The following is a 24,973-nucleotide window of genomic DNA, read 5'->3' as shown; positions in this document are numbered from 1 at the left end:
CCCCAGAGATGTACCGTCAGCGATTCCGGGACTGCAGGAAGATCCCGGGCACCACCTGGGTGGAGTATGTAAACTTTTTCAGTCGGGCCTTCGATGGGTGGATCAAGGGCAGCAAGGTCACCACCCTCGAGGAACTCACCGACCTCATGTTGTGGGAACACCTGGCGGCGAACTGCTTTGTGGAACTACGCCAGCATCTGCTCGACAGCAAACTCACCGATCCCCGGAAGCTGGCTGTGGAAGCAGACCACTGGACCAACACCCGGGTCCCCCGGAGCATTGTAGGAGAATACCCCCGAGCCAGTCAGGGACCACCCCGCCAGAGAGGGGGAGGGAACCAGGGAGGGCAGAGAGAGTCCTAGTCAAGTCCCCCGAAGGCCCAACCTCCACCTTTCCCGGCGCCCCCCCCACCAGTCTCCGGACCCCCCGGGAGACGGGGGCACCGGGTAACCATCACTTGTTTCCGTTGTCAGAGGCCCGGGCACTACGCCAATGATGGCCCCCCAGGTCCCCCCTGCTGCAAACCCTGCTAGACAGATAACCAACGTAGCCCTGGGGGAGGAGGTTGAGGACACCGGGGAGTGGGAACCCGCAGCTATGGCCCTAGTATCCCTGGGAGATAGAGAGATGGTCCCTGGTAGCCTCCTGCCCTCCAACACGAAGAAGTACGGGCAGCTCGTCAAGATCAATGGCCACCAAATAGAAGCCCTGCGAGACACCGGGGCCAGCATCACCGGGGTCCTCAGGCACTTAGTCCCCGAGGAGCAGATCCTACCCAACGTCTTTTGCCCCGTAATTTCCGCAGATAATAGAGAGAGTATGTGTCAGGTAGCCCTAGTGCCGTTTGAGTGGGGAGGGGTGATAGGTAAACTGAGGGTTGCCGTAAGAACCTCCCAGCCGGTCGACTGCCTCTTAGGGAACGACCTGGAGAGCTCTCCCTGGAAGTACGTCGAGCGCAAGGCCCACCTAGGGATGATGGGACTCCCCGAGTGGGTGTGCGCCACCACCCGATCTATGTCCGCCCGACTCACCCCCCTGGGGGAAGTAGAGGACCCCCCGACCGAGGGAGTCAGAGCAGTCCCCGCCGAGGGTCCTCCCGTCCCCCCATCGGGAGGGTCAGTCGCCAGCGACGAACCCTCACCGTCCGACACCACCCCGGTCCCCGAGTTAGGCGAGCTGGCTGAATTGGCCCCGTGGCACCACGAGGGCGGGCCCACCCGGGAGGAGTTCTGCCGGGAGCAAGCCACCTGTCCTTCCCTGGTCGGACTGCGGCACCAGGCCGAGGGCCAAGCCGCAGGCGACCAAACCGGAACGCACCGAGTTTATTGGGAGAATAACCTCTTGTACAGTGAGCAGAAGTCGGTGGAGCTAGGATCCGGCCGGGTGCTGGTGGTACCCCTACGCTTCCGAGACTTCCTCCTGGGCTTGGCCCACGACGTCCCCCTCGCCGGCCACCTGGGTCAAGACAAAACCTACAGCCGTCTTGTGACTCACTTTTACTGGCCTAGGATGAGAGTAGCTGTAGAAGCCCACTGCAAGTCCTGTCCCACGTGCCAGGCTAGTGGGAAGAGTGGGGGGAAGCGCAAGGCTCCCCTCCAACCCTTCCCGGTCGTCAGTACCCCATTCGAAAGTCGGAATCGACATCGTGGGGCCCCTGGATCCCCCCACCTCCCAAGGTCACCGTTTCATTCTGGTCCTAGTGGATCACGCCACCCGATACCCTGAGGCGATCCCCCTACGCACCGTCACGGCTCCCGTGGTGGGCCGAGCCCCGATGGGGATCTTTTCCCGGGTGGGTTTTCCCCGCGAGGTCGTGAGCGATCGCGGCACTAATTTTATCTCAAAATACATGACGTCCCTGTGGCAACAATGTGGGGTGTCCTATAAGTTCACCACCCCGTACCATCCCCAAGGGAACGGCCTAGTAGAAAGGTTTAACCGGACTCTGAAAGGGATGATCAACGGCCTAGTAGAACCCCTCCGGCGTAAGTGGGACGTCCTGCTCCCCTGCCTCCTGTTCGCTTACCGGGAAGTCCCGCAGAAGTCCTTGGGGTTCAGCCCGTTTAAATTACTATATGGACACCCCGTCCGAGGTCCCCTCAGCTTGGTTAAGGAAGGGTGGGAGGCAGCACCCCAGACCACCCCACGAGATGTGTTCCAATACGTTCTGGCCCTCCGGAACCAGACCAGGAAGTTCCGAGAGCTGGCCGAGGCCAACCTGGAGGCAAGCCAAGAAGAGATGAAGCGCTGGTACGACCAGAATGCCACTCTGGTCGAGTTCCAGCCGGGCCAGCAGGTATGGGTCATGGCCCCCGTGAAGCCTGGCGCCCTCCAGGACAAGTGGACCGGGCCCTTCAAAGTGATTGAGCGGAAGAGTCCAGTCACGTACTTGGTGGACGTCCAGTCGCCCCGGGATCCCCTGCGGGTCCTACACGTGAACCGCCTCAAGCCTCACTTCGTACGGACAGAACTGAGCCTCCTGCTGGCCACCGATGACGGGGCCGAAGATGAGTCCGATCCCCTCCCGGACCTCCTGTGTGTCAAGGAGAAGGATGGCTCCGTGGAAGGAGTGAACCTCTCCCCATCCCTCACTGACCAGCAACAAGCGGACTGTCGCCAGCTCCTAGGACAATTCTCCGACCTCTTCTCCCTGATCCCCCGAGTCACCGACTGGTGTGTCCATGACGTGGACACCGGGGACAGCCTGCCAGTAAGACACCGAGCCTACCGAGTCCCTGACCGAGTCCGGTCCTGCATTCAAGCTGAAGTCTCGAAGATGTTGACCCTGGGGGTGATCGAGCCATCCGATAGTCCCTGGGCCAGCCCCGTGGTCCTAGTTCCGAAGGCAGCGGCCCCCGGTGTCGCCCCCGAGCTCCGATTCTGCGTGGACTACCGGGGGCTCAATGACGTCACCCGGGCGGATGCCCACCCCATCCCCCGAGCCGATGAGCTCATTGACCGACTCGGGGCGGCCCGGTTCCTCAGCACATTCGACCTCACCTGCGGATACTGGCAGATTGCGCTCACAGAGGAAGCCAAGGAGCGGTCCGCCTTCTCCACCCCAGATGGGCATTATCGCTTCCGCGTAGTGCCCTTCGGAATGAAAAATGCCCTGGCCACCTTCCAGCGACTGGTTAGTAGGGTCCTGGCCGGGATGGAACAGTTCAGTGCGGCCTATCTAGACGACATTGCCGTTTTCAGTTCCGGATGGAGTGAGCACCTCCAGAGAGTGCTAACCGCCCTGCGCCAGGCAGGCCTCACAGTAAAAGCCAGCAAGTGCCAGATTGGGCAAGGATCAGTAGTCTACCTGGGGCACCAGGTCGGGAGCGGTCAGGTCGCCCCTCTACAGCCAAAGATCGACGCCATCCTAGCCTGGGAACCACCCACCACCCAAACGGAGGTCCGAGCCTTCCTGGGCCTCACTGGCTACTACCGAAGATTCATCCGGGGGTATGGCAGCCTGGTTGGCTCCCTCACCGAACTCACATCAAAAAAACAGCCCAAGAGGGTGCAGTGGACGACTGCCTGCCAGGAAGCGTTCGATGCCCTAAAGAAGGCCATGTGCACGGCCCCCGTCCTCCAGGCTCCCGACTACTCCAAGGAGTTTGTAGTCCAGACCGATGCCTCCGAGCATGGCATTGGAGACGTCCTGTCCCAGGTGAATGACCAAGGCCTAGACCAGCCCATCGCCTTCCTCAGCCGGCGGCTGTTGCCCAGAGAACAGAGGTGGAGCACCATTGAGCGCGAAGCATTTGCCGTAGTCTGGGCCCTCAAGAAGCTGCGCCCTTACCTGTTTGGCACCCATTTCAAAGTACAAACCGACCATCGGCCCTTGCGATGGCTCATGCAGATGCGAGGAGAGAACCCCAAGCTACTGCGGTGGTCAATCTCCCTCCAGGGGATGGATTTCACCGTAGAACATCGCCCTGGTACGGACCACGCCAACGCTGACGGCCTCTCCCGGTTCTTCCGCCTCAGCGAAGAGAACCCCCCAAGATGATGGGTAGTTCTCTCCGGCTTTCAGCTGGGGGGGGACGCGTGTTAGACCCGGCCTCGTAGCATGGCTCTTCCTGTCCTCGCACTACCTAACCTGGTACCAGGGATCCCAAGCACACGGCCCAGCCGATCCTTCCCACCAGAACACACACACGCGACCCGGGCCTCCCCGTCCATGGCCTCTCTCCTTTCGGCCACCCCGGGCACGCGTGCCCACTTCGTGCACCAAGATGGCCGCCCGGCCCCAGCACAACCCGGGCCTAGAGGCGCCACTCCGGCTGGAGGACATCACGCTTCCAGGGGATGAGAGAGGGAGGAGCAGTTTCTATCGCACCTCTGAACTCCCCTGGGACGATGGGTTTCGATCGGCCCTCCGGCCTCCCTGAGAGCTGGCTCCACGCCTGCTGGGTGTCTCGGACTCCTCCCGACCCGGCCCTGAAAGGATCAAAAGACAATGGCAGGAAACCTCGACAAGCGACCCCCAGGTGACAAGACCCCTGCCTGCACAGACTCCGGACATCAAAGAGGGGTCGACCTATAACAAGGGGTGCTCTGGGACTGTCCGGCAGATTCGCCTTGGAACATCTGAGCCCTGCTGAGTGACTCGCGGCTCCCCGAAGATCGTAAGACCTCCGAACTGGTACCTGAGCCTGCTGAGTGACTCGCGGCTCCCTGAAGATCGTAAGACCTCCGAACTTGTGCTTGAGCCCTGCTGAGTGACTCGCGGCTCCCTGAAGATCGTAAGACCTCCGAACTTGTGCTTGAGCCCTGCTGAGTGACTCGCGGCTCCCTGAAGATCGTAAGACCTCCGAACTTGTGCTTGAGCCCTGCTGAGTGACTCGCGGCTCCCTGAAGATCGTAAGACCGCCGAACTTGTGCTTGAGCCTGCTGAGTGACTCGCGGCTCCCCCAGACTCTCTTTGGTCCCGCCGGACCCCACGACGACAAGCGTATCCCCCAGCTCGAGGATTGTGAGCTGTGCGCCGGGAACGCTCCTGCATTTGATCCATATCCCCCCAAAGACTGTCCCGCTACCTCCTATCCCCGCCAAGACTCTGTGAGCCCACGCTCTGCTTGTAAATATCTGCCTTGCTGATCATAAAGATCTTACCACTTCGATTTGATAAAGCTTGAATCCCAAGAACCCTCGGTGTGGTGTCTCTTTGTCGTGTGGTGCCGAGTGTACGATCCTAGATACGAGATTCCTCCCCTGCGGAATCTCCCGCCAGTGCCCGGCTACGATACCTTGAGGGTGGGTCTCAGGACAGTCAGGGCCCCCTCCGGGCTCCTCTGAGGTCGCCTTCTAACACTTATAAATACCAAAGTCTGTGAAACTTTGAGATTGACTGATAACTTTGGTCGTGCAGGTGTGTGGGCTAATTCCCCAAGTGAGGGATTGCAAATATTCAGTTTAGAATTTGGTAGCCTTCCTATGCAACTATTATAACTTCTTTCAGGAGTCCCCGCTGACCCATCTGTTCTGTATGGGGTACAAATACTTGCATTGGACACCAACGTCTTTTGGGATGCTGTGGAGAAACATTTGGAGAAACGTATATTGAATATTTCGGCAATATTATTACCCAAGCAGTTAGACCTGATCCCATTCTTAGTTCTTGATAGGATTTGGGAAACATGAGATCTTAAAGACCTATCCACTTACTACTGCTCAACAAGCATAACACAATTTCAGAGTTTGTTAGAATGAGCTGCAAAGTAGAAAACATGGAAGGGCTTACACATCTTTAAAGCAGAGATGGGTATTAAAAGCACCAATTTCTTCATTAGTTTATTAATCTTAATATAGATTGTGTAACAACTATCCTCAAAGAAATTCCAATATTCAGGCTGCTGATTTAAAATGAGAGATTTTTTTTTAATCTGTACTACTGTAATCACAATTTCTCAGCCTCAAATGTGATTTGCAAAGCTTAAAGGAAACATTCGGCCCTCTCCCTTTTTATGTTAACAGAGGGTTTGAAACATGTTCCATAGTTATTCTAGCAAGGGATTTTAACATCAATCTAGGGTGAATGTTTAAATTGTGTTATTTTATCATCATCACAATTTGGCTATAGATATCCAAGAGCCTTAGTTAGCTAAAGATGTAAGCCCGCAAGCTGTTTTAATCCAACATATTGCTGCTAGGTTGAGCCCATCCAAACCAAATGAGGGAGCTTGAAACACACTTTTGAGGCTAGGGTTAGTTTCAGCATTATAGATCATGTTTTCATAATTAGATAAACTTTAACACAGCTAGACATTTCTTTATTTTGCAGCTCACAAAGGCTATAAAAGAAAGCCCAAATGGAAAGGGCCAGTTGTGGCTGTTCAAATCTAATGATGAACTATGACCTTTCTGACCACTAATATTCACAATTCAGCATGCTTCTCCCAAAAGCAGACCTATTGGCCTTAGTCATTGGCTTGTCCTGCCTTCAAAAGGAAAATAACCCAAGTCCTACTATCGACTAACAACCACTATTAATACAATTAAAACAGTAGATAGAATTTTAAGGACCATAGTACAAAAATGAGCGGGCAAAATGAAATCTCAACAGCAACTCTAAATCAGGAAATCATTTTGGAATGCTCAAAGACAGAGACCAATCGTAAGATACCCTTGCTGAAACATGTTTAAAACACTTCCCAAAATGTACGTAAAATGTACAAACTGTGGATTTAGAAAAGATTTTCCGAGATAGCAATCTAAAAGTTAAAGTATTCAGCTAGAAGGCTTCTCCAATGAGTAGCTCGTGAGCTACTGTTAGCTCTCCAGCTACCTGTAAGTAGGTCTTCTGGGTGCAGACCAGTGAACAAAATTAGAAGCTTTTGCTTGGTAATTCATGTATGTGTACGAAAATTGAAAAGTGTGTATTGGAGATGAAAATGTGTGTATTTTCAGAACTCAAACATTGTTGTCTGGTAAAAAAATTGTTGAATTTCCCAAATCTATTTAAAGCAGATATCGGAGTAATAAAACTCAAACTGTGTTGAGGAGACTTATTACTAACTTTACCTTGGTGTTAAGGGCATTGCTGCTATGTGTAACCCATGTAGAGGCATTCCACTTTGAGAAAGCATCTTTAGGTCTCGCCTACGCAGCGCGCATGCGCTGCTTAGGAGGGCCTTTAGCCGTCGCTCTTCACTTTTTCAAGCACTGCACTCGTGCTTGTGGTGGCATCCACCTTGCAGGAGCGCGCCACAAGCACGAGTGCAGTGCTTGAAAAGTGAAGCCTCTCCCAGGCGCGCGCGCACCACTCGCAGGCTCACCTCCTGCTCCCCCTCTCTCCCTCACAACAGTTGACTTTTGCGGCTGTGCTTGTGTTTTAGCGCTTTTTTAGGTTGGGGGGGTGGGGGGGAATAAAGCTGTTGAACATATGTTTCATGTCAGTGAAAACAGTTCCTAAGATTTAAACCACAAAAGATTTCAGTTTCACGGGGTTCCCATCCTCTCCTCCATAGTTCAATATTCACAGTCATCAAGTCCAAGATGTTGAATTGTAGTATTTTTTTGTAATTGATCTTTAGATACACTCCTTCTTTAACTGCTAACAATGGTATGATTACATAGCGCATGCCCCGCAGCTTTGCAACTTCGAAGCCCTATAAAACAGTTGTGGATATCTGACAATGAGACACATATTGCAGCCTTCTTGATTTTCATTGGAGTAAACATACTTACATTTGGTTTCAATACAATTTCAGGAAAAAAGGTTTCGCATTTACGAGTGATTGTAAAAAACGTACTGTAAACATGTTTTTCTTTTAAAATTTCTCCTTTATTATTGGAAACAACTTGTGAGCTGGTGGACAGCAAAATATGAGTTTTGACCGAGTTGATGACATTTTATTTTTCTGTGTGCGCTTTGGAATTGTCACTTAAGTAATGTGGCTAGGTTTGGAAAATCGATGTACTTTAAAATCTCCTGATAATAATTGTATTCGAGTAACAAATTCATCCCAAAATGCTTCTGGCATTCTTCTTTTATTCTTTTGTGTGATCACATCAGGCAGAACTCTCAACGGGGTGTGGGGGTGAATTGGCAAGAATGTGAACTTTTCTGTTTGTGTACCTACATGCTTTCGGTCTCTTGTCGATTTATTTTCTTTACGTATTACACCCTATTTTGAAGGACACCCTATTTTAACAAGCATTGGCATAGCCAATAGGTCTCGCCTTTGGGACCTTATAAGTGTTTAGTTATCCAGCACAATATCCTTGGTGCAACAACATCAACTGTTGCATAGCTAAACACGTATAAGGTCCCAAAGGCAAGGGGGCGTGGCTTGGACTCGGCCGAGCATGGACGCGTGAGCTGAGAGCTCCGTGTCGGCCTCGGAATTTCTCCTGCATTAAGACTTCCCCGGCGGCGCTGCGGACTCCGAGGTGGCTCCTCTGTGCTTGTGAGTCGCCTACCTGCAGATCGGGCGGGGTGTCGGCCCCGGGAGGCTGTGCTGGTCGGCGCTGGAGGCGGGCCCGGCTGGGAGAGACCCGGCCATCTTGCTTTGGGCCTGCGCAGGGCCTGCCAGCCGCGGCCTTGCGCACATTGGTGGCCGGTGGGGGAGATCGTTGTCCCGGCTGTTGTGGCGTCCGGCCCGTGCTGCGGTGCCCAACTACAGAGGCAGTCGGAGTGACCTGGGTGGATACCTGAGACTGTCGAGGGCTGCTGGCGGACTGCTGGCGCCGCTATATGCGTCGGCTGCGGAGACCCAGGAACGCCCGCGGGGCTGTCGGCGATCGAGGCGGACCGGGCCTGGCGGTGCCCTGCGGATCCGCCTGGTGAGCGGACTGCGACCTGGTGTGGGACTGGTGGCGGAGGCATTGTGCGGGCGCACCTGGACTTCTAACCTGTGGGCTTCTCCCCCCTCGTCCCCCTACCACGGGTGTCATGGCCTGGGGGAAGGCCTAGCTGCGGGACGCTTGGAGTTGGTGAGAGTGCTGCGGCGGGGGATTTTGCCCTAGTCCCACCCGACCCACGTTTCCTTGCGGAACTGGCCCATGAGGAGTGCCCTGTGCTGCCTGCTTCGGGGATGCCGTAACCCTCCTGGAGGTGTGGTGAGGACTTTTCCCCGGGCGCGCTGCTGCCCGACGGAGCATACGGAGCGGGGCGTCTAGGTGCTGGCTGATTCCTCCGCGGAGACGGTGGACTCTGGTGGGTGGCCCGAGGCGTGCCTGGAGAGACGGCTGCTCACTCTGTGGAGGCGCCCGAGACCCGCGCCCTGGGGATGAGGAGGCTGATTGCGGTGGACGGCTAGCGGCTGCCACGAGGTGGACGTAGGAAGCTCCTCGCGGCTGGGGCGTGCTGAGGCTCTGGTGGTCGGACCATGGGGAAGCCGAGGCGCGGCGTGGGGACGGCCCCGCTAGATCGAGCGGAGACCCCGCCGGACCCGCAGGACCAGGACCCGGCTGGAGCGCTTGCGGCGGGACTGCGGCAGCAGCAGATGGCACGGGTCCTCCAGGCCATTTCTGACTCGGGGGAGGCGCTCCGCCGGGACATAGCGCAGGTGTCCACGAGCCTTGGCCTATTGCGAGCTGACCATGGCAAGTTGGCCGACCGCGTTGAAACTGCGGAACTTAACTTGGTAGCGCTGGAGCCGGCCCAGAAGGCGACGGAGGCATCGCTGGGAGATTTATCGCGCAGAGTGCACCTACTTGAGAAGCGGGCTGAGGAGGCGGAAGGGCGTAACCGGCGCAACAATGTTCGGGTGGTAGGCCTACCCGAGAGAATCGAAGGGGACGACATGATTGGCTACCTTGAGAAGTGGATGCGGGAGGTGGTGGCACCGGAGGGCCTGTCGCAGTTTTACACCCTTGAAAGGGCCCATCGGGTGCCGGACCGCCCACCGGCTGCGGGTCGTCCCCCGAGACCGGTGGTCGCACGCTTGCTCCATTTCAAGGATCGCGACCTCATTCTGCGGAGGGCCCGGACATCAGGCCCGTATAAAGTTGACAATGCCCTGGTCTCGCTTTACCCTGATTATTCTCAGGAGGTTCAGCGGAATCGCTTCTCATTCATGGCAGTTAAGCAGGCCCTTCGGGCGGAGGGGATACAGTATGCCCTGTTCTTCCCGGCTCGATTGAAGGTGATGGCGGATGGGACTGCTCATTTCTTTGATACACCAGAGGACGCGTGGAGCTGGCTGGAACGGTACCGCGAGGGCCGGGGTGGAGCTGGACGGCGGACCTCGGAGGCTCGGGCCTCGCGGGGACCCCGTCGGGCCCGCCGCCACAGGAGGTGTGTGGGGGGTGGTCGGTCTCCCCCGCACTCTCAGACAGAGTTGGAGAGGCAGGCGGCTTTGAAGGCGGTCTCCGTCATCTCTGGTGCGGTGGCTGCGGCCTCGCCTGCGGATTCGGGATCCCGGCGGAGTACTGCGGAGGAGGAGTCGGGGGGCGTCGGAGGAGTCGGCGAACTCTGAAAGTGCCGGTGGCCACTTGCCGGAGGTCACGCCGGCCACTGCGGATGGAATGCTGGACACGTGAGGCAACCTCACTGTGAACTATATGCTGTGCAGGGTGGCGTGCCTGGAGCTGCGTTGTGGACCAGTGAGGGGCGAGTATGGTTCCTCTGTTACTCTTGAGGGGTGTCGCTCCTGGGTTTCGTGGGGGGGCGGGGCGCTTTGCTTTGGGGGGGGCCGTTGGGGGCAGGGCGCTGCCGGGAGAAGGGGACTTTGATTCCTGAGGCCGACATACGGACTAGCCTTTTGGACTGCTGTCCGGCCCGTGCTGGTGTTAGGTCACCCACTCTACCTCACGCATATTGTGAGACTCTGGTGGCTACCAGGGTGCCTTTTTTGTTCAGTGGGTGTTTGGATGGATAACTGTGGTTTAGAGCCTGTTCTGGGGATGGGAGGGGTTTGGGTTTGTTGGGTGAGGTTTATGTGGGGGGGATGTATCGGTGTGCCCGCTAGGTTGTCTTGGGGTGTGATTTGTGGTATATGTTCGTATGGCGACCCGCCCTGAATTGAAGTGCATTACTTGGAATGTGCGGGGGCTGAACTCCATGAGAAAACGTTATAAGGTACATGCATACTTGGTCCGCAGGGGGATCCAGGTGGCCTTCTTGCAGGAAACACATGTGGATCGGGCTGAGGGGCTGGCGCTGCAGAAGCGATGGAGGGGACAGTTGTTTTACACTACCTTTTCTGCTTTTGCTAGGGGGGCATTGATCTGGGTCCGGTCTGGGGTCCCGTTTCAACCTACAGCCACGCTGGTGGACCCGGAGGGGAGGTTTGTGGCGGTGTCTAGTCGATTAGATGGCAGGGATGTGACCTTCTGCAGTATTTACGCCCCGAACTCTGACTACACTGCTTTCTTTGCGCGGCTTTCTGGGAGGCTGGCGTCCTTTCTGGTGGGCACGGTGTTTCTTGGGGGGGGGGGGGGGGGGGGGGACTTTAACTCGGTCACTGATGTAGAATTAGATCGCTCTCATCCCCCGCTAGCTCAATCAGCAGTACACAGGGTGGCCAAGGCGAGGCGCGACTGGCAGGCAGCCTGGGGACTTGTCGATGCTTGGCGGGTGCATCACCCGTCAGATAGGGATTACTCCTTCTATTCTGTGCCGCACGACCTTCATGTTCGGCTGGATGGCTTCTTGTGTACCCCGGGAGCCCTGGAGCTTACGTGTCATAGAGAGTACCTGGCAAGGACACTCTCAGACCACAACCCCTGCTTGATAAATGTTCTCTGGTCCCAGCAGCAGCAGGCGATTCCGACTTGGCGCCTGAGTCCGACGCTGCTGGAGGATCCCGTGTTTCATGCGGAGCTCGGGGAGGGTGTGGAACGCTACTTTACGGATAACGCGGGGACGGCGACAAGCAGAGCCCTTGAATGGGATGCGCTCAAGGTGGTAGTGCGGGGGATTTGTATCTCGGCTGTTGCTGGGACGCGCAGGGTTCTGTCACGGGACGTTGACCGAGCTGAGACACGACTACGCCAAGCGGAACTTGCTAGTCACGCTGACGGGGGTGCCCAGGGGGAGGTCTTGGCGGCACGGGAGGAGGTGGCCGTGCAGGTGGAGCGGCTTCGCTGCTACGACTATAAGGAATACATGGTCCGCGCGCACGCTGAGCGGGATAAGGTTGGGTCGTTATTGGCCTGGCTGGCTAACCCGGCTCTTTAGGGCACCCCTATATTGTCGTTGGTTACCCCCACGGGGGACCTGGTTTATTCACAACGGGAGATCAATGGCCAATTCTGGGACTATTACTCGCAGCTGTATAGGAGTAGAATGCGGGACCTGCCTGATGGGCTGGACGCTTACTTAGAAGCTGCTAGGTTGCCACAGTTAGATCCGGAGCAGGGGTCGGCGCTGGGGGCGGAGATCTCCCTGGGAGAAATCAGAGTGGCGGTTAAGCACATGGCTCGGAAGAAGACTACGGGGGCGGACGGCCTCCCAGTGGAGTTCTATGCCGCGTATTTGGACGCCTTGGCTCCACGTCTGCAGGCGATGTACAGGGAGGCGTGGGACGTCGGCGAGCTGCCGGGTACCTTGAGGGAGGCGATCATAGTCCCGTTGCTGAAGAAAGATGGGGACCCATCCTCCAGGTCGGCGTACCATCCGCTTTCTATGTCGGTGGATTATAAGATCCTTAGCAAGATCTTGGCCGCGCGGCTCATGGCCCACATGGGCGCGCTGGTACACCCGGACCAATCGGGTTTTATTCCCACGAGGAATACCACGGCGGGTATTCGCAGGTTAGTGCGGCTCATGGGGGACCGGGAGGGGGGCCCCTCGGACGCCGTAGTACTGTCGGTGGATATCGAAAAGGCATTCGATAGTGGGGAGTGGCCGTATCTGTTTCGGGTGCTGAGGGGGTTCGGCCTGGCGGACCACTTTGTGCGCTGGACCAGATTGTTATACCGCTCTGCCATGGCTAGAGTCCGCACGAGGCGTACTATCTCGGCTGCTTGTCGGGTAGAGAGGCACTCGACATGTTGCTCGTTATCCCCTCTTTTGTTTGCCCTGCCGATCGAGCCCTTGGCAGCGCATGCCCGTCAGGGACGGTCTTACGAGGGGGTTCGGCTGCGTGGAGAGCCACACTACATCTCCCTATACGCGGATGACCTCTTGCTGTATCTGGCGGATGCAGGGGACTCTCTGCGGGGCGCTAGACTCCTGCTCCTGGAGTTTGGCTCCTTTTCGGGAATGCACGTTAACTGGGCCAAGACTTGCCTGTTTCCTATGTCTCCGGGGACCCGGGCTCCTGCGGCGCTTGACGACCTTCGCTGGGAACCTGCTTGCCTGCCTTACCTGGGCGTCCGCATATTTCACGCTCCTGTCGATCTCTTCGAGGGCAATGTGGGCGGAGCGCTAAGGGGGCTTAAGGGGAGTATGGCGTTTTGGCGCACCCTCCCGCTGTCGGTGGCCGGTCGAATAGCGCTGCTGAAAATGGTAGCGCTACCACGATTGCTTTATTTCTTCCGCACCTTGCCGATCTGGATTCCGGCCTCCTTTTTTAAGACGCTTCGGGCGCTGATGACAGGATTTCTTTGGGGCGCGGGCAGACGTCGGGTGGCGTTGACCACTCTGATGAGACCGAGGGTGGAGGGGGGGCTGGCAGTTCCGGACTTCGAATGGTATTATCTGGCGGCGCAGTTGCAGTGTCTCACACAGGCCATGGCGCGCGAGTTCAGAGGCCCGGAGGGACCGCAGGGTAGGATTATCCCTCGGCATGTGTTGTCATTCATTATATTGCAGCAAAGGCTCCGGTTGGACCAGCTCACGATCGAGGAGCGCACGCTTCGGCTCTGCTGGCTCCGTAGTCAGAAACGAGCGGGTTTCGTGGCCCCGTATGCCCCGGAAATTCCGTTGGGCATGTGCACGGCTCTCCCCCATGGCGGAGACTGGTCGGCGTTGGCGGGCTGGGAGGACCGTGGGGCTCACATGCTTGGGGATCTCTATCGAGACGGGGTTTTGTTGCCGTTCCACGAGTTGCAGAGGGATTTTGATTTGCCGAGGGGGGATTATCTCCTTCATTCTGCCCTGGTGGCTGGGATTCGAAAGCACTGGAGGATGGGGCTGTCGGAACCCCCAACGTCCTTGGGATGTCAGTACGTTGTTATGGCGGCGGGCACCGTGAAGGCCATCACTTGCCTCTATGGGCGGCTGTCCACGGAGGGGCTCGCGCCCCTGGCGACCTTGCGGGAGAAGTGGGAGGGGGATCTTGACAGGCCCATCCCGGAGGCGACATGGTCGCAGGTGCTGCGACGACCCTGGAAGGGCTCGCGCAACGCTAGATTTCAGCTGGTCTAATTCTATACTCTCCACAGGGCCTACTTAACCCCGGCAAAGCTCCTGCAATATTTTGGAGGCTCCTCGTCGGGCTGCCCTAGGTGCCATACGGAGGGGGCTGATTTTGGCCATATGTTCTGGTCCTGTTCGGGGTTGGGCTCTTACTGGACGGATGTGGTGGCGTGCCTGAATCGAGTGACTGAACGCGTGCTGACAGTGGACATGGGAGCTTGCCTTCTGCTTTGGTTCCCGCATACTCCCCGTACAAAAATCAAGAGCAAATTTATCGATCTGGGGCTGATAATGGCGAAGAGGGAGCTTACCATGCACTGGAAGGTAAGAACGGGGCCGAGTGTTCGGAGGTGGAGGGCGAGCTTCCTGGCTTGGGCTAGGACTGAAGGGACGCTTCGCCTACAGTTGGCCAGGCGTGCTTCCAATGACAAGGCGCAAGATGCTGCCAGGGCGTGGGGGGTTCTGGTGGAAGAGCTTCGCCGCTTGGGGGAACAGGAAGAGGAGGGTGAGGCTCAGGTGTGCGCGGCCCAGCCTAGGAAGAGTGTGGAGGGACCTGCTGGGACTGCCGGGGAGACTACTCAGGAGGGGACCGCTTGAATATTCCCCGAGAGTTGTCGCTATTTGTGCAAACTTCTTACGATGTGTATGGAGGTCGAGCTTCGGGGTGGTATGCATATGAGTGGTAGAGCACAGCCGTTGGTACTTTTGAGAACATTGATGGGGTTCGTCCCATGATTCCGAGTTCGGCTTCCTGGCTGCATGAGGCACTTTAAGCCTCACCGAGGGGGGGGGAGACCGAGGCGGGCACACTGGCGGGGGGGGTTGGGGTAGAGAGGGAGCGGGGTGGGGGGTTAGGAATGGCACTGTTGCGAAACTGCTCTCTTTTGTACTGTCATCACTTACCTGGTTCTCCTACACAAGATTATTGTATGTAACGTGGATTTCAGGATGCTATAGTTGGGGAAAAACTAATAAAAATTGTTTTAAAAAAAAAAAGGTCCCAAAGGCGAGACCTATTGGCTATGCCAATGCTTGTTTTACATCAGTGATGGCAAACCCGCCTGATGCACTGAGGTGCTCACTGCTGATAATCTTGCAAATGGTTGCCACTAATGTAATCTTGTATTATGTAGTTACATTACTTCTCTAATATTCTTAGTAGGGCAAGAGGATTTTCATAGAACATTAGTAGCCTTTATTTGAGGAAAGGTTGGAGACCCCCGAGCTAGATAATACCGGTTAGGTCGTTCTTTTAAAAACATTATTAGGCCTGGAACCATACCTATGGTTAGTTCCAAATTTTAAATGGGTGAAATTTGCTGACAATGCTTGAGAGAATTAATTGGCCATCATTTACCCTTCACAAAAGGTCAGGCTCATGACCATATTGCACCTTTGTGTACCTGCAATAATTTGTGAGCACAGACTGTGCTATATTTTCAATTTGTCCCTATAACATGTTTAAGTACCTTTTTCCTAGGCTTTAACATTTTGCTAGTTGTAGCGTAGCTTTGTTTTCATAGATGTAATCTACTTCACAGTTCTATTATAGTGTGAGGCCTTTTTTTGTTTTTTAATACAGCTGCATAATAAAGAAAAATATACCTGCATTTAATTTATGACCTACTTATGCTGTCTTAAGTTTTATGGTGGTTTTGTATGTATTTATGAGATTTCTTTTAACTGAAACTATGAATGGATGCAGAAATATTTTAATTTGGATTATGACCTAATTCTCCGTTCTCGGGTATAGCATCTAGAATTTAGCAAAACTATAGAAAATGTTGATGCTTCCTAAACATCAAATGTACACATACCTATACCTTATAGGATTGGCTTGCATTTATAGTTTTGCACTGCCATTATTGAAAATCATTATTTTGGAAATATTGTGCAATGTCTCAATTTTCAACAATGAGTCTTTTGGTGGACATGTGTTACCTAGATGTGGCTTTTGGTTTAGGTGGTTTCTTAACTTCAGTGAAAAAACAATATATATCAACTTGATATTACCAGAATGTTCAAATTGTTTAATTTTTACCCAACTTGTATAATTTAATAGACTGTCTTGGTAAACATTAACTTTAAAAAAAATGAAAATTGCAGCTTCTCTATCCTTCTGTATTTCACGCTCTAACAGAAGTCTTCAGAAGCAACAATATCTCGTCTGTGTGCAGCCCAGTATAATAAAATAGACACTTTTGCTTGTTTGAATTAATACATGTAACCAAAATTGACCATTCAATACAAAAATGTGTGCATTTTCAAAACTCATGGAGGTGATGTTTGGGAAGACTTATTGTTAGAATATAAACTTAGTGCCAGGGGCAAAGCAGCTATAGCTGCTATGTATTACCAATGTAGAGGCATTCACATTGACAAATGCTTTTTTACATTAAAGCTGGGAACCATGCATGATGTACTAAGGTGATCACTGCTGGTAATCCTGCATATGATAGCCACTAATGTTAACTTGTCTGATGTGGGCTGTATTAAAATTATAATATTATTAGCACTGGATGATTTTCATTGAACAGAAGTAGCTCTTATTACAGAAAAGATTTGAGACCTCAGCTCTAGATCATGACATGCACAATGTGTTGCATGTATGTGCGAGGGAGAACTACATAGGCCCCTGGGCCACGTTGCAGTGATCCACAAATTCTCTTACGCCTTTTCATGACTGTGAGACCACCATGAAAAGGCTGTCTGAAAGAGACATCGTAATCCACACAACAGTGCAGGCCTTGGCACCACCGTCATTAGGGATTGCGATCGCTGCCCTTTTGGGATCAGTAGATTGTTGTTGGCAGTGGTCTGTCCCCCTTCTAATAAGGGTCCGACTGCCTGCGTCATAATGCGTCAGTCAGACTAAAGGGCTGACGGTCGGTTGAGGACCGCTACCATCCGCCCGACTTCTTAAATAGGCCCTTAAACAGTAACTTCCCAGAGACTAATCAACTTCAATTCTTGAATAAAGTCTTTAATACCTTCCATTTATGATGTGCACACCAAATACAAAAGAAAATTACATTCAATTAAGAAAAACTATGAGGCAAAGTAGTAACTGTACTCAAATTTTCCTTTAGACTCTCTAATGTCCAAATTGCAAAAACCATCCTGTCAGGAAAAAATATATATCAGGCTCAGTTTCACCTCAATAAGCCACATCTTTGAACCACCAAACCATCCTCAATTATATCCAATACACGGACTCAAGCATTCATCTCTCTAAATAATTAAAATAATCGCCACTGTAGTGCAACTATAATAAATCAAAGAGAACCAAAAAAACTCCTGCAAAGACCTTGAACTAGTCTGACAATATGAAGAAAGGAAAAGATATTGAACCTGTGGCGAACACATTCAACATAGAATTAGTGAAAAGATCAAGTATCAGACAACGAAAGTTCAAAACACAGCTGCATTACTTAATTTTTAAAACAAATACATACTTAACGCTGCTAGTCTCCCATGCCATTTGAGTCTCTGCCATTATTAAATAGGCTACCAGGGCATAAAGGTTCTTAATCATGCAGATGCTGCATTAAGTAAAGGGCGCAATGCAGCTGTTTGTACTCCGTGCACCTTTAATTAGATGTGCCGAAAGCAAACAAGGAAAAGTGCACCCTATTACAGGGCCAGGGAAGCAATGAAGAGACACCTGGTCTAGCAAAAAAAGCATTAATAACAATACTTTTCTTTTTTTTTTTACACAACAAATATATCAACAGCAAAAATATGAAAGAGTGCTTGAAGCAGCTGCTCTGTCTGTCACGGTGCAGGTGATGATCTGACCTGCTTTACAAGGCGGGGAGGAGATCACCTGCAGGTGGGTGCAGGGAGTGACTGCACCAGGGAACAGGTGGTGGTCTGGGGGGAGTGGGTCTCGAGACCCTGTTTCCCCCTTGCAGATGGTCGCACTTATTGTGCAAATACAGCAGAAGCATAGAAACAGCATCACCTTATGATTGCACAGGCACTATATGTGCAGCAGTGTGATGTTTATTAGAGAAGCAGGCAACTAAGCTTCTGCTGCCCCTTACGTAATACCAAAGTATCCATGGGGTGCTGAAAACAAGCACACATGCTCATAGCACCCCCACAGCGCTTTGTGTTATTCAGACCCAGGACTCTGGAGGCTGAAGCCAATCAAAAGTTTTCCACAAATTTCATTTTATCAGACTATTCATAATGACTGCTCTATGCCAGAAACATTTCAAAACATAAGATATAGCCCCTAAACTTTGTACAAGGAAAAAATGAAATATAGCATTTAAGCACTGCAAACCACCAATCTCCTCTCCCCTTAGAGTGCGGTTGCCCTGATCGATCCAAGTCAGGTTTCTTATTCCATCAGATATTTTCTTTTGTTCTGTCATTTCTAAATGCTACTATCAAAGAATCTGTTGAGCAATAACTAATGGTATGTTGCTTATTTTGGCCATTACAAAAACATGTTTCTTTCAAGAGGGAGCATCTCTTATTCTGTTCCATAATCATATTTTATTCTTTCAAGACTGGAAGGAAGGACGCCAAACCTAACACCCCAGATGACACAATTTGCCTGTGAACTCTCCGATCTTAAGATCTAGGTTAGATTTGGAAAGGAGTTCCCATTCTATCTTCGATGCAGCCGCTCTCTAAGAAATGATCCAAATGTTAAAGCCAAGCCAGAGGCCATTTTACATTCTCACTACTTCCTCGAACATTAAACGACCAGGCTACAACCATTTGTTATGTCAAGTTCCCAGCACATTTTTAAGTCCAATTCGTCTGGTTTGCTAACTACATCTTGGGGACATTCGGAAAGCTACCCAGGGAAAGTATTCAACCCATTGCTTACCATTGGCTTTGTGGTATGTAACTCACATTTGCTTGCTTTCTATTTGCTGACAGGCAGTCAGGTTCGAGTATGTTCCTTCTGTGGACCACACCACTGATTTACTGTATCCTGGCACCAGCATTCAATTTATGTAAACGGGCCATTAAATCATGTTCTTATCTCGTCACAATTGCTGTACATTCAAAGACAGAGGTCAAATGTTAGGGTCAAATGTTACGCTCAGTCTTCCAGACTGGTGTTTGCTTTTCTTTCCCTGACATCAAAGGGAGAGGATTTATGTGACAATCATGCAGACTACTAAGAGTGTGCTGGAGGAAGGCTGTTAAAACAAATATTTTAATACAATCAAAAAAATTAATGAATGCACTAGGTGATGACATTCCCACACATTATCGTTTGTGGACTGTATACAATTATCAGTAAAACTGTAGGTTTGTGCAAATGTAATGGTAATTTCAAATGAAGAACTGTTGTCTGTAATCACAGTGCACTACAACACCATGCATACTTCACTTTACCCCACTCTTTTCAACTCTGTTCCAGTCCAAGCAACTGCACTCTTCTCTGCATAACTCTACCCTATGCCACTTTACTCTACAACGCTCTGCACAACTGCACTCTACTCTGTACCCACTCCACAACACTGTACTATATGCCAATCCACTCTATGCCACTCTCCTCTGCACCACCGCACTATAACACTGCACTCTACTATGCATCACTCCACTCTGCGCAACTTCACTCTGCTCTGAAACAATTTTCTCTACACCACCCCGCTCAGCGCCACTGCAATCTATGCTGCACCCCTCGGCTCTACACCACTCTTCTACACCGTACTCTTCTCTGACCAATGCACTCTATGTCAATGCACTCTACGCCAATCTACTCTGCACTCTATGCCACTATACCCTGCAACGCTCTACACCACTGCACTCTACACCATTATATTCTGTCATCTCTGCTCTGCATCACTGCTCTCTACGCCACTCTACACCTCTCCACTATGCACCACTGCACTCTAAAACAGTCTACAATGAAACATTGCACTCAACACCACTGCACTCTACCCCACAACACTCTGCACCACTCCACGCCACTTCTACTCCTCAAAAATGCACTCTCCTCCACTGAACTCTACGCAATTCTACGCTGCAATCTATGCCACTGTGCTCCACTCTACTACACTCTGTGCCAATGCACTGTACTCCACTACACTCTACATCATTCTGCATCACTGTACTCTACTCTGAAGCAATCTACTCTACGCCACTCTATTCCACTGTAAACTACCCTGCACCATTCCACTGTGCACCTATTATGTCACTTCACTTTACGCCAATGCACTCTACATAACTTAACTCAAAACCAATACTCTATAGCACTGCCTCTATGCCAATCTACCCTGCACCATATACTCTATGCCGCTGCCCACCACACCAATGCACTCTATGATACTCTACTTTCCAACACTGCACTCTGCCACTGATTGACATGCCGCTACACAATCTACGCCTCTCTGCTCTAAACCACTCTACAGTATCCCAATGCACTCTACTGTGCACCTCTGCACTCTACACCACTCCAGTCTACTCTGAATCACTCCACTCTACTCTACTCAAACACTGAACTCTACTCTCTGCCACTCCACGCCAGTGCACTCTGAGCCACTACTCTATGCCACTGCACTCTTCTCCGCACCACTCCACTCTACCGTGCACCACTCCACTTTGATATGAAACAATCTACTCTATGCCATTGCACGCTATGCAATTCTACTCTGCGCCACTCCACTCTATGCCAGTGCACACTACACCACTTTACTCAACACCAGTGCACTTTGGGCCACTGCACTCTACGACAGGTCTTCAAACTGGAGAGCAAGCCTCCCTGGGGGGGGCCTCGAGTGATCGGGGGGCAGTCTCTAGTCAAGAGAAGTATCATACTTTGTTTTAAGTGATATAAATTGAGCAGCAGTAAGCCACTTAGCGATGGGCCATCACTAACCTCTTTTGTCATTTATATCCCGACTGGGAGTGTGTGTAAAAGGAGTAACAGAAAATAACTACAATGTTTAAATATGATTAGACATATTTAAACAATGCCAATTGAGCAGAACAATTGAGGTGGGTCCAGATGATTATTTTTTTAACACAGGCGGTGTGTGTCATTAAGATGTTTGAAAACCACTGCTCTACGCCAAGTTCTCTGCACCATGCACTCCACTATACTCTACAACACTCCACGCTGCACACTACACCACTCTACTCCATTGCGCTCTACGCCACTCTATAACACTTTATGCACCACTCTACACCAAAGAACTATACACAGCTACACTCTGTGCACCACTGCACTCTATGCCACTTCACACCACTGTACTATATGCCACTGCACTCTACCCCAGTGCACACAACACCACTTTACTCATTAAGTGTACTCTATGCCAAGTACTCTGCACCACTGCACTCCTCGCCGCTATAATCTAGTTTGCAACACTCTACGCTTGGCCACTCTACATCACTGCACTCCACTCTGAGCAGCACCACTCCACACTCTATGTTATTGCAATGTACGCCAACCCAACAAGATTTTATATGCCTCAGGAGAAAAATCTATTTTTACAAAGTCCCGCAGTGGAGGCTTCATTGATTTGCATCAATGGGTGCTAACTTCTCATACAAAATAATCACCTTTTGCCACACAAGAAACACACAGAGCTGGAGAAATCAAAACTGTCGGATAGCTCATTCTATTACTAACAATCATTTTGAGTTGCTGTTGCCGTAAACTTTATTTTATGCAGCATAATTTCAAAGCCATATTTTGATTGATGTGCAAGGTACAATTTTGGAACCCACATTTTGCGCATCAAATCATTAACACAATATAGTGCTGACAGCTTATCTATCATAAAAGGCGATCTATAAAAATGTATAGCTCCACCACAACAGAGGATCTGATTGTTATTAACATGCCTAACCGCTTTTGATGCATGCCAGAGTGTAAAAAGAGATCAGCCTCAAAATACAAAGTAAATTTAATTTTTTTTTTATCAAAGTCGCTATAACAGGTCTCAGATTTTTAGCTGAACCAAGCAAATTACTAGCCTCACTACAGCAATAATTATTACTCTGACAGGGGTGTGAAATTTAATAAAATATCTACAGGTTGCTTCATAAATCTACTTGTCCTGTAACAAAATCCACTTGCCCCTTTGTTGCCATGTAGTGCAGCAACAGATTATGGCAGCAATCTTATTATTTAAGAGCTCTGATGTTGCCTCTCTGATTATGCCAGGGCTCATACCATAGCGGTGTTTGAATACTTGCAATCTCCTTATGTTGCCACGTTTCCGCTGATCTACATACTGGGGCTGAAGGTAGTGGTAAACAATAGTTCCAAGTTAGAATGCCCTTTTGAGTCTGTGCAATCCTACTAACTTGCATGTTTTAAGGGTTTTCTCTTCTCTAATCTTTTCCATACTGAGAAATGTTGTAAATTTACTCCTAACAATGGCAGACGTAAACCACCTACTAGAGTAGGGAAAAAGCGGTAGGAGGGAAACTGAACTTGCAAACACTCAGATTTTTTCATGAGCAAACCTACACATGCACATTTGCTCATGCTAAAACGCAGTTCACAAATATTTACTGCGAGTATTATTTCTTGTCCTACTTCTGTAAATTCTTGGGAATTCACGAACGCCATAGTGCTGCACTTAAAGCAAGGACATTTACCATGGGTGCACTTTTGAGACTCTTTAATAATTGGGCCCCTAACTTAGTCTGGCATTGACCATGACCTTTTGTGTGTATTAAAAGTCTGGCTCTCTCTCTCTGTATCGGCTTGCTTCACTGCGAGTGACAGCATTCTGCTCTTTCACAAGGAGCACATCGGCAAACAACGTAGTTTTCTTCAGTGCCAGTAACTACTGTGGCAGTGTGTGTTTTTTTTAGACCAAAAAACTATTTTTGCTTTTGCCAATGTATGTTATAATGGTAAGGGCCCGACAGCTCCTACACCAATAAGGTTTTACAAAAACCATACCAAAACATTTCGCAAATTGACCAAAAAAAAAAGCAGACGACCAATTTCAGACCAACTGGCTTTGCCGATGCTTATTTGTGTTTCCCATAATCTTATTGAAACTGGTTACACTGATTTTCCATTACGAATATTTTTGGGAAATACTAGCACGCATCAACACATGTTACTAAATGATGCTGCAAAGAAATGGTACCTGAAATTTTACAGTAGTTCAGCAAAACAAAAAAATGTATCTTGCTTGCATTTTTTTATGAACATTTTATTTTGAAAGCAAAGAATCATCAATTCTGCTTTCAAGCTTCTGCAAATAGTTGCATCAAATCAGAGGCCATTCTGGGAGCATTATACATAGCCTTGTATTGCTGAACATTGAAAACGTGTACACACGTTTTTATACCGGAACCACTATCAGTAGTGCAGTCAGAGCTTACAACATTTACTCAGAGCGCTCACACCAATAATAAAGGCTTTCAATTAGTGAACGATAAATACACGTTTGAACAGCATTAACAGATTGACAAAAATATTTCCTTAACTGCAGACAGTGCCCTTCCCATTGATTGTTTATACCAAACAAAATGGTCTGACATAGATGAAAAATATTTGGAAAAGAATGGGTATGATATCTAGACTATAAGCATCAAGTAACCCTATGCGAAAAGGGCGAAGCATGGATGGGTTCACACTGGAATAGGGGGAGCGGCGCAGTGCTGCAAGGGCACCCAAAAAATAGGCAATGAACAAAATGAAAGAGGGAGCGAAGGAATCATGAGACCACAAGGGAAGAATGAAAAGCGTGGGTACACATAAGGAGAAGGGTCACAGTACAAAGGCGCGTGGGATGCAGAGTTGTAAAAAAGGAATATTGAAATAAAAGGTGCACTGGGTGTTTAGAGGTAGGACGGTGGTAAACAAGCGGTTATATTTCTCAGAAAAACAAAACAGTGGGACCAAAGAAGTGCATTCTGGCAAAGCTGTCCTACTCGACAACCACATGCACCTCAAGCCCTCTCGTGCACAGACAGGTGTGTGCCTCTTACGGTTTGTGATATAAGTGCAGCTCTGAACCCTGACTCGCGCGTCACCAGCTAGGGCACACTCGCTGCTTTCACCTTAGAGCTTCTTGTCCGCAGCTTAGCCCCCCGAAGGCTCTCAGCAGAGTCCCGATGCTGCCGGAGAGCAGGGCGGCCATCACAACACCCTGTTTATGTCCTCTATGTAGCGTGCAGATTTCACCCTGCCGCCAGAGTAGAGATCTGAATGCAGTTCTAAAGCATGCAGGAGAAAAGTCAAATCACGAAGCGCGTGCGCACCGCTGCAGAAATGCATGTTCGGCGCATGAGCGGAGAAATGTAGTTTTATCTTTCCGATACAACTGTCGTTCTACGTGTTACGCATGCGCTTGCTAGCGCTTTAAATTCTACGCATGCGCAATATAACGGAGTACAATATATATCTCTTTCTAATTTTGTAAAAAAAAAAACACGTTTGCGTATTGAGTTAGTATTACGCTGCCTTGTGCGTTTATAGTTATTAAAGAGTAGGTGCAAAGTGGTAGCAATTACTTGTTGGAAATCAAAGCAGAGAAGGGAATAACTGATTGGATTGTGACTATGATTTCTCTTTCACCCGGCAACAAACAGCTCTTGGAGGTGGGCTAGGCACTGGAAGCGTGAGCCTGAATCCTGACTGGCTCCGCTCGAGGTCATGTTGGAACCTCGAGCCCCTGACGAGCCGACCTTTCATGTGGTGTCACAGTGGCGTAGCTAGGGGGGGGGGGGGGGGTGCGGTCCGCCCCAGGTGGCACTATTTTCGGGGCAGACAAAGGCATTCAGATA

The 24,973-nt window shown here is 50.8% G+C and overlaps 1 protein-coding gene across 1 annotated transcript in view; it reads right to left on the bottom strand.

The window, feature by feature from the left end:
* TFAM (transcription factor A, mitochondrial) overlaps positions 1-24,527 on the bottom strand; it is a 277,871-nt gene extending 253,344 nt beyond the window's left edge. Inside the window, exon 1 of the mRNA XM_085605807.1 lies at positions 24,248-24,527. Coding sequence (XP_085461933.1) covers positions 24,248-24,327 — 80 coding nt within the window. The 5' untranslated portion in view covers positions 24,328-24,527. The remainder of the gene's footprint in view (positions 1-24,247) is intronic.
* Between the last annotated feature and the right edge of the window lie 446 nt (positions 24,528-24,973).

The sequence above is a fragment of the Triturus cristatus genome, chromosome 1_2 (genome assembly GCF_964204655.1).
Source record: "Triturus cristatus chromosome 1_2, aTriCri1.1, whole genome shotgun sequence".
In the NCBI taxonomy this organism is placed as follows: Eukaryota; Metazoa; Chordata; class Amphibia; order Caudata; family Salamandridae; genus Triturus; species Triturus cristatus.
This window is presented reverse-complemented; position numbering and strand designations above follow the sequence as displayed.